The following is a 15,112-nucleotide window of genomic DNA, read 5'->3' on the forward strand; positions in this document are numbered from 1 at the left end:
CACAGGAAAACTACTATATAAGGCCACCCCACCAAGACTAGACATAATTGCAGATATATCTAATATATAGAAACAAACACAAAGAGGCAGCACAAATGGGGGAAAAAACAACATGCCTCAAATTAAAAAACAGAAAAAATCTCCAGAAAAGTTCAATGAAATGGAGGCAAGCAATTTATCAAGACATAGACTTAAAATAATGATTATAAGAATGCTCAAAAGCATGAAAAAAGACATAGAAAACCAAAAAGAACCAGTCAGAAATGAAGACTATGATATCTGAAATGAAGAATATACTGGAAGGAATAAACAGTAGATTGGATGAAGTAGAGAAAGGAAGAAGTAATTTGGTAGACAAGGTAGGAAAAAAACACCAAATCAGAGCAGCAAATTAAAAAAAGAATTTACAAAAGTGAGGATAGTTTAAGGGACATTTGGGACAATATGAAACATGAAAACATCCACATCACAGGGGTACCAGAAGGAGAAGAGCGAGAGCAAGGGATCAAGACCCTATTTTATTTATTTATTTATTTATTTATTTATTTATTTATTTATTTATTTTACCCTATTTTAAAAAATAATGACTGAAGACTTTCTAATCTGGTGAAGGAAAAAGACACACAAGTCCAGGATGCACAGAGAGTCCCAAACAAGATGAACCTGAAGAGGCCAAATCAAAGTATGTAATAATTAAAATGGTAAAGGTTAGAGACAAAGACAGAATTATAAAAACAGCAAGATAAAGGCAGTTAGTTACCTGTGAGGGAGCTCCCATAAGACTATCAATTTTTTTCTCAACAGAAACTTTAGGTCAGAAGGGATTGGCATGAAATATTCAAAGTGATGGAAAGCAAGGACCTACAACCAAGACTACTTTATCCAACAAGGCTATCATTTAAAATTGAAGGAAAATAAAGAGCTCCCAAGACAAGAAAAAGCTAGAATTCATTACCACCAAATCAGCATTACATGAAATGTTAAAGGGGTCTTCTTTAATAAAAAGATGAAGAGGAAGAAGAAGAAGAAGAAGAAAAAGAGGAACATATTTAAAAGAATAAAATGGCAATACGTACGTACTATCAATAATCACTTTAAATGTAAAAGGCTCCTATGTCAAAATACATAGGGTAGTTAAATAGATAAGAAAACAAGACCCATATATATGCTGTCTTCAAGAGGCCCACCTCGGAATGAAAGATATACACTGACTCAAAGTAAAAGGATGAAAAAATATATTTCATGCAAATAGAAAAAAAAAAGTTGGCATAGCAATACTTATATCTAACAAAATAGACTTTAAAACAAAAGCTATAGTAAGAGACAAAGAAGGACATTACATAATGGTAAAGAGAATAATCCAAAAAGAGACTATAACCCTTGTAAACATTTATGTATCCAACATTGGAACATCTAAATATATATAGCAAATCTTGATGGAAATAAGTGGAGAGATCAACAGTAATACAGTCACAGGAGGGGATTTTAACACTCCTTTAACACCAATGGATAGATCTTCCAAATAGAAAATCAACAAGGAAATGGTGACCTTAAATGACATACTAGATTTGATGGATTTAATTAATATCTTCAGAGCACTTCACACCAAAGCAGAAGAATATACATTCTTTTCAAGTGCGCATGGAACATTTTTTAGGATAGACCACATGTTAGGACACAAAACAAATCTCAATACATTTAAGCAGACTGAAATCATATCAATCATCTTCTCTGATCACAATGGAATGAAACCTGAAATCAATTACAAGGAATAACTGAAAAATACAGAAACACATGTAGGCTAAATAACATGTTACTAAACATGAATTGGTTAACAATGTGATCAAGGAAGAAATCAAAAGATACCTTGAAACAAATGAAAATGAAAACAACCCCAGGTCTATGGAACACAGTAAAAAGCATTACTAAGAGGGAAATTCATAGCAATACAGGCCTACTTCAGGAAACAAGAAGAATCTCAAATAAACAATCTAACCTTATACCTAAAGGAAAAAGAACAACAAAAAAAGCCCAAAGTGAGTAGAAGGAAGGAAACAATAAAGATCAGAGCAACCTGGCTGGTATAGCTCAGTGGTTGAGCATTGACCCATGCACCAAGAGGTTACCAGTTTGATTCCCCGTTAGAGCATATGCCCAGGTTGTGGGCCAAATCCCCAATGGGGGTCATACAGGAGGCAGCCAATCGATGTTCTCTCTCGTCAATATTTCTATCTCTCTCTCTCTCCCTTTCATATCAATAAAGAAAAAAAAGAGAGAGAGATCAGAGCAGAAATAAACAAAATAGAGTTTTAAAAAAATATAAAAGTTCAATGAAACCAAGAATTGGTTCTTTGAAAAGACAGACAAGATTGATAAACCTTTAAGCAGATTCATAAATAAAACAAGAAAGGACCCAAATAAATGAAATCAGAAATGAAAGAGGAGAAAGAATTGACACCACAGAAATAAAAAGGATTATAAGAAAATATTACCAACAACTATATGCTAACAAATTTGGATGAGATGGATAAATTCCTAGAAACATATGATCTTCCAAAACTATATGAAGAAGAAACAGAAAATCTGAACAGACCTACTACAACTAATGAAATAAAAGCAGTGATCAAAAACTCCCAGCAAACATATATCCTGGACCAGATGGCTTCATAGGTGAATTTTACTCAACATTCAAAAAACTAACATCTATCCTCAAATGATTCCCAAGAATTCAAGAGGAGAGAAAACTCTCAAGCTCATTTTATGAGGCTAGCATTATCCTAATTCTAAAACCAGCTAAAGACACTATAAAGAAAGAAAATAATAGGCCAATATCCCTTATGGACTTAGATGCTAAAATTCTCAACAAAATATTAGCAAACTTGATCCAACAATACATTAAAAATATCATGCACCATGATCAAGTTGGATTTATTCTGGGGATGCAAAGTTGGTACAATACAAATCAATAAATGTAATACATCACACAAACAAAAGAAAGATAAAAACCACATGATCATATCAATAGATGCAGAATTTTTTTTTTTTTATAAAATCCAGCACCCATTTATGATAAAATCTCTTAGCAAAGTGGGAATAGAGGGAACATATCTCAACATAATAAAGGCCATATATGACAAACCAGCAACCAACATCATACTCAATAGGGGAATACTACAAGCATTTCCCTTAAGATTGGGAACAAGACAGGGATGTTCACTTTTACCACTCTTATTCAACATAGTACTGAAAGTCCTAGCCACAGCAGTCAGACAAGAAGAAAAAAAAGGCATTCGAATTGCAAAATAAGAAGTAAAACTGTCATTATTTGCAGATGTCATGATACTGTATATAGAGAACCCTTAAGAGTACACCAAAAAACTACTAGAACAGATGGATGAATTCAGTAAAGTAACAGGATACAGAATAAATATCAAGAAACCAGTTGCATTTTTTATACACCAATAATGAACTACCATAAAGGGAAACTAAGAAAATAATCACTTTTATAATTGGTTCAAAAAAAAAATACCTAGGAATAAATTTAACCAAGATGTAAAAGATCTGCACTTGGAAAATTATAAGACACTGAAGAAAGAAATTGAAGAAGATACAAATAAGTGGAGATATATACCATGTTCATGGATAGGAAGAATTAACATAATTTAAATGTCTATGCTATCCAAAGGAATCTATAGATTCAATGCAATTTCTATCAAGATACCAATGGCATTTTTCATAGAACTGGAACAAATATTCCAAAAACTTATGTGGAATTGCAAAAGACCTCGAATAGCTGCAGCAATCTTGAGAAAGAAGAAAAAAGTTGAAGAAATGCACTAGCTGATATCAAACTATACTACAAGGCCATTACTGGCATAAAAATAGACATATAGATCAATGTAACAGAATAGAGAGCCCAGAAATAAACCCACACAAATTAATCTTTGACAAAGGAGGCAAGAAGATTCAGTGGGGTAAAGACAGTTTATTCAATAAATGGTGCTGGGAAAATTGGACAGATACATACAAAAAATGAAGCTAGACCACCTTTTTACTCCATATACAATAATAAACTCAAAATGAATTAAAGACATAAATGTAAGACTCAAAAACATGAAAATCCTAGAAGAAAACAGGCAGTAAATCTGACAATTTTTGATATATCTCCTAGCAATATTTTTCCAATATAAATCCTTGGGCAAGGGAAACAAAAGAAAACAATAAACAAATGGGAGTACATCAAACTAAAAAGATTTTGCGCAGCACAGGAAACCATCAAAAAAATGAGAAGACAATCCACTGAATGGGAGAACGTACATCTGATAAGGGGTTAATATCCAAAATTTATTAAAACTTATACAACTCAACACCAAAGAAATTCACACAATCCAATTAAAAGATGGACAAAAGACCTGAAGAGACACTTCTCCAAAGAAGATATAAGATGGCCAATAGACACATGAAAAGATGCTCAGTCACTAATCATCCAAGATATGCAAATTAAAACCATAATGAGATATCACCTCACACTTGTCAGAATGTCTATCATCAGTAAATCAACAAACAACAAATGTTGGCGAGGATGTGGAGAAAAGGGGACTCTCATGCACTGTGGCATTAAATATATGAATTCATTTTTGACCTGTGAATTTATTTATTTTATTGCCATCTGTGTTTTTCACTCCAAAAAGTTGGTCCTGGCATTTGCATAAAATTAACTTTCTAAAAGAATGAATATAAGGTAAGCAAAGAAGTTAAATGACAGTATTTTTAATTCACAGCAAATATCTGTTTTATTTATAACATCTGGATCATTTTTAATTCTAGCATTTTGTTTTGGTAATTATGATTTGAATGTGTAATTTCTGACTTTGAATTAACCTTACTTTGGTAAACATATTTTGAGCTAAAAAGCTCTCACATTTTATAAAGTTAATCTGGTGAACATTTGCTCCTGTTTCCAAAAGTTACATGGGTAGGAGAAGGTTATTTCATTTTTGAGCTTTAGTTCAGCTACAATTTATTCCCAACAGCAAGGTTAATTGTGTCTGTGAAACACTGTCCATGACACACCAAAAAGTTTCTTCATTCCACAGAGCTATCATTCCAACTTTAAATTGCTTTGGGAATTGGAGAATAATTACAACTGTCGCGTAACAAATATTTACTCTTCCACTCTGGAATCTGGTGTTCTTTGTTGAACCTGATCATAATTCAGAATGCTGACATAAATACTAAGAAGAAAGTAACTGGTTCTTCTAGGAGGTGTAAATAATTTACCAAGAGAAAGGTAAGTCTTCAAAACTATGACACTGTATTTCAATCTGTAGTTCAAGCTGTTATTTAATGTGAATTTGTAATGTGAATAACCTGATGCAGTACAGGTAGCAATTCATTATCACCAAAATACAGATGTGAATCATTATTATTATGCTTTTATTATTATTCATATGTCTGTTACTCATTAAAAGGCATTTCCCTGTGCTATCTCATTATTTCTACACAATATCTCATAAAGAAAAGTAAAGCAGCCCTGGCCGGTTGGGCTCAGCAGTTAGAGTGTCGGCTTGCGGTCCAGAGAGACACGGGTTCGGTTCCCACTAAGGGCACGTACCTTGGTTGCGGTTTGTCCCGGACCCTGGTTGGGTCGTGCGGGTGGCAACCACTCGATGTGTTCCTTTCACGTTGATGTTTCTCTCTTTCTCTCTCTCTCCCTTCCAGTCTATCTGAACAAAAAATGGAAAAAATGTCCTCCAGTGAGGATAAAAAAAAAAAAAAAAGTAAAGCAGTTATTTTTATCACTATTTTAAAAATGAAAAAGCCACATCTCTAATTAGAAGCTCAGAAATTCAAACCAAAGACTTGCGTTTTAGTCTGAAGCACTTTTCCATGTTAAACTCATGTCATATATATTATAAGGACAGTGTCCTCTCTTATCAAGGGTTTCACTTTCCATGGTTTCAGTTACATATGTAATTATACGTATAATATATTTTCATATGTACTTTCCTGTATCCTAACTGAATTGTCAGCTTTTAGTGGCAGGCACTTTACATTATTCTTTTATTTATTCTTTCTGTGCTTAGAATATGACTGGATTAAAGATAGACTGTCAGTTGTATTCTAAAACTATGTAGTAGTCTGGCACAAGTTTAGTCTACTTTAAAAAATTTTGTCTTTCAATAAAATATTTTATTTAGGATATTTACAAACATGATGTGAATATGGAGCTTTCTATAAAATACAAAATTATGTTCTTTTCATTTTTCAGGATGGCATGCTAGCCCATAATAAGGCAAATGGAAGTCCATTTGGATCACAAAAATCTGGATAATCTACCAATTCAGTGTAGGTTAAAGCCTTGTTACTCAAGTGTGTTAAAACTTGTTGCATAAGTATCACCTGGGCATTTAGGATTAATGCAGAATCTCAGCAGCTGCCCTGAGCACTAAAGCAGAATCTAAAGCTTTTCAAGATACTCAGATGACTCATATGTATATAAAAACAGTGAGGCTGTAATTTGACTTGATCTGAGCTTCAAGCTTCAGTTATTTGCCACCTGGTTAACTTTGGACAAGTTCCATCTTTTTATATTTGAAAAAATGAGGATAATATAAAATATTATATTTTATAGAGCATAAAGTGGTGCATATACACACATATATACATATTTATACAAAATATTTAAACCTATTTTCTTAGGTTGAGTTAAATGAGTAAATTATCAAAATATACTCTGAAGCTACAGAATAAAATAAATGAAGAGACTATGTAATGTTCTCCAAAGATTATTTATAACATTTATGTGGCGCTGATATTGGCAATGGTCTTGTCATAGGAACAGTCACAGAAGAAACTCAGAGGGACTGGAATATAAGATAAACAACTGTTTAAACATGTTAAGTTTCAGTTAATGCTATTAAATTTATTATCAAATATCTATAAAATATATAATCAAACTGACTAATGTAAGGTATACGTGCATGGAAAGAAACATGCACAAAAAATCAAAGTTACTTTGAAATTTTGACCATCATTATTAATTCCAAATTAAATTTTCAGTCCTTGTTCAGTAGTCTTTTGCCATTTCCACTGTTTGATTTCTAGGGCAGATGAAGAAGTCAGGCTTATAGTTAGCAACTAGTCAAGAGTCTAGAAACTTCAACCTGGGAATATGTCCTCAACAGCAGGAAAGATTATTTCTGTATGTCTGACCATAGGTGGATCTTCATAAACAGTATTAGCAATGGGCATAGGTACTTCCATCTTTCCCAATTTCATTGTATTCTAGTTACACACATTGTTGAAGATAACTGGATATCAGAGCTTCAGGCAAACACTCTTTGTAATATATTCTAAAGAATGAACTGTTCAGGTAATTTTTTTACATTTATTTCTTGGCAGTGAATGTATTTTATATTAGAACTCCCTTCTGAAAGCAGATAACATGGATAAAATTAACCAGACATTGGTATCAGAATTTCTTCTTCTTGGTCTTTCTGGATACCCAAAGATTGAGATTATTTACTTTATTCTAATTCTAGTTATGTATCTAGTGATTCTGATGGGCAATGGCATTCTGATCATAGCGAGCATCTTTGATTCCCGTCTTCACACCCCCATGTACTTCTTCCTGGGCAACCTCTCTTTCCTGGACATATGCTATACATCCTCCTCTGTTCCCTCAACCTTGGTGAGCTTAATCACAAAGAAAAGGAACATTTCCTTCTGTGGATGTGCAATACAGATGTTCTTTGGATTTGCAATGGGATCAACAGAGTGTTTCCTCCTCGGCATGATGGCTTTTGACCGCTATGTGGCCATCTGTAACCCTCTGAGATACCCCATCATCATGAGCAAGGTGGTGTATGTCCTGATGGCTTCTGTGTCATGGCTCTCTGGTGGAATCAACTCGATTGTGCAAACATCTCTTGCCATGCAATTGCCTTTCTGTGGGAATAATGTTATTAATCATTTCACATGTGAGATATTAGCTGTCCTTAAGCTAGCTTGTGCTGATATATTTCTCAATATTATCACCATGATGATATCAAATATGGTGTTTCTAGTTCTTCCATTGCTGGTCATTTTTTTCTCCTACATGTTCATCCTCTACACCATCTTGAGAATGAACTCAGCCGCTGGGAGACGCAAGGCCTTTTCCACCTGCTCAGCGCATCTGACTGTGGTGATCATATTTTATGGTACCATCTTCTTTATGTATGCCAAACCCAAGTCTCAGGAACTGCCTGGGGAAGACAAGTTGCAAACTTCAGACAAGCTTATTTCCCTGTTTTATGGGGTAGTGACCCCCATGTTAAATCCTATCATCTATAGCTTGAGAAATAAGGATGTAAAAGCTGCCGTGAAATATCTGCTAAACCAAAAACTTATTCAATATGTAATGGGCACAAAGATGGACTCATAGGTAAATTAGTAAGAACCTCCTTTATGGGAAGCATGACGAAGGAGAAATATTTCTATCATTTTCCTTTCCTAATCCTGCTCAGCAAGAATTACTGAGTAATATAGTTTGCAATAAACTCGGCTTCCAGTATGCCCTGATCCAGATCTCAGAAGAACAATGAATTCTATTAGAGTCTCATCTCTGGTGTTATCTAAAATGAGCGTTTTTGGAATATCTTGTGGAAATATAGAAAACAATCACACATAGCTTTGGAAGTAGAGAGGCAAGAGTTCAAAATCTCCAATTACACAAACTACATAAATGACATTGGATAGACTTTCTTTGTAAGCCATAGTTACTTATCTTTCAGTAAGGAAATAAATAAAACCAGGTTTCAGTGAAGAAGGAACTCAGCATAGCAACAGCTTCGTAGTGCCCTAGAATTTTAGAATTGAAGATAAGACTCCAAGTTGAGGACTAAAAGTTATAGCTAAGCATCTCTTTTACCCTAAGCTAATAGTTACAAGAACAGTCTATCTCCCCATAAAAATCACTTTGTTAATCTTAGTCATACCCTCCATATCTATATAAAGATAAGTTCAGGCCGTGAGAAGTAATCAAAGGAGTGTTCTACTGCATGGGGAGTACACAACAGAGTGGTAGGAGACGTTTCCTTACAGTCCATGTGGAAGCATGGGAAAGTTTGTTTGTTTTTTCTGTCCAACTCAAATGAGAGTGTGCTACAAAAGAGCCTCTTAAAGTTTTGTGTGCCTGCAAGAGACAGTCTGGCTTTGGTCTTGATGAATGGAGGCCCACTGATCTCTCAAGACTATGGGAACTAGTCTAGAAGAGGAAAGGAGGTAGGTCTTTTATGCCAAAAATAAATAAACATTTCAGATTTGTCTGAGATTTTATCAAAGGCTCAGAAAGTGTGATAAAAGCAGTGACTGGGGAAATAAAACGAGTTCTTTCATTCTCCAATGAGTTGAAACTTTTCAATAAATTTATCAGGCTTTTTTAATTTTTTTATTTACCATCCAGCTTTCTCATAATCTCTTAGTCCATTATGATAGCTGAGCTTTGACTTAATTTTCTTAATCAATTTTACTCTTTCCTATCTGTTTTAGAGCCACAACATGACCCCATATCTCCTACTCAGAGGCGTCATTCTTTGCCAATCTAGTTTCTGTGGGTTGACCCAGGTTTCTACATAAATGATCTGGTCACTAAATCCTGCTGTCTGCCACTGCCCCATCAGAATTGACATGTTGTCACTGCAGAAAACATTCAGCTGCTCTTCTGCCTCCTCTGGGTGGATCCCATTGGCATTGCTTGGGTTCTGTGAGAAAGGGGTGTACCAGACCCTGTGGATGATGGCTTTTGAACTTCTAGTGCTGCTTCTCCCTCCTTCCCAGAGGCCCTGCTTTGTATCTGATTGTTGTTTAATTCTCTTTAACTTTTGATTTATGATAAGATTTTAGACATGTAAAAATATTATTTAAATTGTTTTAACCAACTCTTTAGCACCTTAGTTTTTATTTTTCCCCCATAATACCAAGGATGTCAGCACCTATATGCAGGCTTATCTCAAGTTGAATTATTCAACTACTAAAATATTACATAGGTATATAAAAGTGGTGCTACTCAAATGATCAGAAAATTAACATATTTGATAATAAATTGCCTTCCCTCGACAATCATGAAATTTCTAAAATATTGTTAGGTATATTATTTTATGACTAATAAATATTTTCTAAATGAAGAATATTTGAAAATTATCACTTGGTCACCTCCCAGATATCATTTAAAATATTTCTTCTAATAACCAGGAGTCATACATTATGTTTTTATTTTGATTTATCACTTAACATAATATGAACATTTGAGGTTAAAGTTCTTTTGTTTTTGTTTTTGATATAAAACATCTATGGTTTCACAGGACAAATTTTAAGAAGTGGAATTGATAGGTCAGGTGATATGAACTTTTAAAATTTCTAGCTAAATCACCCTCAGAAATGTCATATTACCTACCCTAAATACCATATGTGATTTCCCCAAAATATGTTTATATCCAAAATACACATTCACACATTTGTATCTATGTTTATCCATATATACACACATTTATATGTATTTTTTTAAAATATGTTTTAATTGATATTTTTAGAGAGAGGAAAGGAGAGAGAGATAGAAACATCAATGTGAGAGAGAAACATCTATCGGCTGCCTCCTGCATGCCCCCTACTGGGGAATCGAGCCCGCACCACAAGCATGCGTCCTGACCTGGAATCAAACCAGGACCTCACAGTTCACAGGAGGACGCTCAATCCACTGAGCCATACCAGCTAGGCTGTATTTTTTTTCTTTAAAATATATTTTGAAAATTTTTATTTTAAATGTTTAACAAAAGAGTGAGTAATTTAATAAAATACCATGTACCAATCACATGGTTTAAATAATTTTCAACACATGGTCAACCTTCTTTCTTTCATCATTACATATCTTCTTCTCCCAGATTATTTTGAAGCAAATTAAAATATATAATCCTATATGGCTAAAGCCTTCCTATAAAGGTATAGGATATAGTCCTGAAGGAGGAAGGAATTTCAGGTCAAAAGAGAGAGTTCTGAAATGTCAGTTGTACCTCCCAGACCAGTTTTGAGTGACTGTCTCCTAGCATGTTTCAATATTGGTATATATATTGAACATGTTGTCATTAACTGCCTGTTACATTCGAGTACATATTTTGGATCCAAAATGTTGATTTATCCATGATCCTATCATACAAATAATAGTAACCTTCAAATATACTGCAGAGTATGTTACAGAGCTTCCTTTATAGCAGCAATCACTTTTCCTTATTTTCACTTTTCATTAATTTTTATCCAGATTATTCTCCTTGGGGCAGGACTATTAGGTTCAGCTAGAGGACTGATCCATAGAGATAGGAGCAATCTAAATAAGGTCAATGATTTCCCCTTTATTTAGTCTGTTCTGTAGAGTGGGGTTGGTAAGTACAAGCATATAGACATGCCTCATTGATCAGGTAAGAGAGAGAAAGAAACTATTAATCCCATTGTGTGTGTGTGTGTGTGTGTGCGCGCGCTAATCCTTATACAAGGATATTTTTCCACTGATTTTTAGAGAGAGTGGAAAGGAGGGAGGGAGGGGGAGAGACAGAGACATTAGTGTGAGAGAGACACGTTGATTGGTTGTCCCTTGCACATGCCAACCAGGGCCAGGGATCTAACCTGAAACCCAGGTATGTGCCCTTGACAGGGAATAGAACCAATGACCTTTCTGTGTGTGCACCAACGCCCTAACCACTGAGTCACACTGGCCAGGGCCATTAATCCCATTTAAAAAAAAAAAAAGAAATGACCTATATTATTCTTCTTTTAGGAATATGGGCAGTAATATTTACATGTATTGTCATGTGTCATATTCAGCAATTGATTCTTCCTCCAGAACTCATAAATGTAATCCATGTACCACCAATGCAGCATCATGCAAAGGAAAAGAAAAACACTTAGAAATATGAACAAAGTTTCTATGAGTTGTCTGTATCATTCCCCTCACTTTTGCCATATCTACTCCCAAAATATCTCAACAACATATCCATTGCCATCTTTATTAAACCCACATATATTAAAATTTTTTTTCTTTATTGATTTTAGAGAGAGAGGAAGAGAAAGGGAGAGAGAGATAGAAACATAGATGAGAAAGAACATCAACTAGCCACCTCCTGCATGTCCTCCACTGGGGATTTGGCCCACAACCTGGGCATGTGCCCTGACCAGGAATCTTACCAGCAACATCTTGGTGCATGGGTCAATGCTCAACCGCTGAGCCAAACTGGCCAGTCAAGTTTAAACACACAGTTATTCAGTCCTGAAAATCATTCTTTTAGTTTCTTATCACCCAGCAACTTTGTCAACAGACATTGCAACTGTCCATTCCAATTTTCATTGGTCCATATTTTGTGAATGGGAATGCATACAATGTCTAATGCTTTGTAACTCATTGAATTTCACTAAATTCCTTAGAATGCTTTAATTAGATGATCAAAATCCAAATTAAAACAATACACTTTCTCTAGGGCTGAAATAGTGGTATTTGCTTCATTTGTTGGTTTGCAAATCCAAATCCAGAATGAGTGTCTCTCTCAGTTAAGACTGTTATTTACCCAGAAACAAGAGTAATGGGCCAATGTGATCCACTTCCTTGCTATGGCTCTTCCTGGATCCTTTCAGTGGGTAGCTCATAACTTGTTACATTTCCAGCACCTGAGGGAGACAGAGGAAAGCATATTTTTTGCACACATTGCACTACTTGAATGCCTCCATGCCCTCTCATGTTCCCAAGACGCCACTTCCTAAAAGAAAATAAAGGTTCCTATGTGTTGTTTCTGATCCCATTATGAATTCATAAGAAAAATTTTATGACATAGATATTTCCCACTTTGATTATCCCACTTCAAGTCCATAAAATGTTTCATAACATACCACCCACCCCATATAGAAGCCCTTTATCTTCCAGTCATATACACCCTGTATTTTAAGCCATATTGCTGGTTCATTAGCTACTATCTGAGAATTGGTAAAAATTAATACCATGTTATTATTCAGTTCCTCTGGTGGGTGAGGAAGGCTGCTTCTAATTCTTCCTAATTAAATACTAACAGCAACTTTGTGACTTTGGAATATCATTTCATCCTTTCTACCTCAGTTTACTCATCTATAGAATGGAAATCTTTCTAAATGATTTTTACAAATTTTCCAGCTCTAAACATTTTTGATCTTATAATATAAAAACAATCCTGACAGCCCTGGCCGGTTTGGCACAACGGTTGGAGCGTCGGCCTGCGGTACAGAGAGACCCGGGTTCGGTTCCCGCTAAGGGCACGTACCTCGGTTGCAGTTTGTCCCCGGCCCTGGTTGGTCTGCGGGTGGCAGCCACTCGATGTGTCCCTTCACATCGATGTTTCTCTCTCTCTCTCTTCCTCTCTCTCCCTCCCGCTCTATCTGAACAAAAAAAAAAAAAAAAAGGAAAAATGTCCTCGGGTGAGGATAAAAAAAAACCCAATCCTGATGTATTTTCACTTGAAAATTAATGTGCACACTGTATGGTTTATGGTGTGAATGTGTGTGTGCACGTGTGTGTATGTGTGCATTTATGTCTATCTGCATGTATAAATACTGCTCTTATATAGATTTTTAATTTCTCAGAATCCAAATATTATATTTTATTTATTGAGGTATAATTGACAAGTAAAAATTGTATATATTTAGGTTGTACAGTGTGATTTTTTTATGGTATACAGCATAATGTTTTTTACTGATTTCATTTCTTTTTAATATATACCCAGAATTGGTATTGGTAAATCATAGGTAGTTTTATTTATTTATTTTTTTGATACATGCCCCCAGTGGGAACCGAACCCAAGACTCTCTAGTCCACAGGCTGATGCTTCAACCACTGAGCCAAACCTATCAGGCCAGTAGTTCTATTTTTAATTTTGAGGAACATACATATTGTTTACTATAATGGCTGTGCTAATTTATATTCCTACTAACAGTGTACAAGTGTTCTCTTTTTTCTACATCCTCACTTGCACTTACTTGACTTGTTGATAATAGCCATCCCAAAAAATCCGAGGAGCTTTCTCATTGTGGTTTTGATTTGCATTTTCCTGATGATTAGTGATGTTGAACACCTTTTCATGTACTTGTCGGCCATTTATATGTCTTTACTGGAATAATGTCTATTCAGTTTCCTTGCCTATTTATTTATTTGCTATTGAGCTGTATGTTTTTAAAAATCTATTTTGAATATTAACCCTGTATCAGATATCTGGTTAGCAAATATTTTATCTTTTTCCATAGATTGCTTTTTCATTTTGTGGCTGGTATCCTTAGCTGTGCAGAGCTTTTCAGTTTGGTGTAGTTCCACTTATTTATTATTTGCTTTTGTTGTTTGTTCTTTTGGTGTCATATACAAAAACTCTTTGTGAAGACCAATATCAAAAGAGCTTTTTCCCTAAGTCTTCTTCTAGGACTTTTATGATTTTAGGTCCTACATATATATATCTTTAATACATTTCAAGTTAATTTTTGTGAATGGTGCAAGATAAGGGTTCAACTTTATTTTTTGTAGGTGGATATCCAGTTTCCCCAACACCATGTATTGAAGAGACTATAACTTCTCCATTGAGTATTCTTACTGTCCTTGTCAAATTAGTTGACTATATATACCTGGGTTTATTTCTGGGCTACTTATTCTGTTTCATTGTCGACGTGTCTGTTTTGATTACTAAAGCTTCATAATATAGTTCCAAAGTTTTATAGTTTTCAGTGAAGATATTTCACCTCCTTGGTTAAATTTATTTCTAAGTATTTTATTGTGTGTGTGTGTGTTTTTTAATGCCATTGTAAATGATATTGTTTCCTTAACTTCTCTTTCCGATAGTTTGTTTTGCATGTATAGATATGCAACTGATTTTTGTATATTAATTTGGTGTCTTTAAGCTTTACTAAATTAGTTTATTAGGTCAAACAGCCATTTCAGTGGAATCTTCAGGGTTTTCTCTATATGAGATCATACCGTCTGCAAAGAAGGATAATTTAACTTCTTCCTTTCCAGTGGATGCCTTCTTTTTCTTTTTCTTGCCTAATTGCTCTGGTTAGGACTTCCAGTACTATGCTG

At 34.7% G+C, this 15,112-nt stretch overlaps 1 protein-coding gene across 1 annotated transcript; it reads left to right on the forward strand.

Moving 5' to 3' along the window:
* The first annotated feature begins 7,326 nt into the window (after window positions 1-7,326).
* LOC118630047 (olfactory receptor 13C3) lies at window positions 7,327-8,428 on the forward strand. Its single transcript, XM_036261745.1, has one exon. It carries the CDS (start codon window positions 7,448-7,450, stop codon window positions 8,426-8,428), a length of 981 nt encoding a protein of 326 aa, XP_036117638.1. The 5' UTR covers window positions 7,327-7,447.
* The last annotated feature ends 6,684 nt before the right edge of the window (window positions 8,429-15,112 follow it).

This window comes from Molossus molossus, unplaced genomic scaffold (genome assembly GCF_014108415.1).
Source record: "Molossus molossus isolate mMolMol1 unplaced genomic scaffold, mMolMol1.p scaffold_m16_p_14, whole genome shotgun sequence".
NCBI classification, from domain to species: Eukaryota; Metazoa; Chordata; class Mammalia; order Chiroptera; family Molossidae; genus Molossus; species Molossus molossus.

Excerpts from the sequence above, each read along its gene's own strand:
- LOC118630047 (XM_036261745.1), top strand. The coding sequence starts at position 7,448 with ATGGATAAAATTAACCAGACATTGGTATCAGAATTTCTTCTTCTTGGT.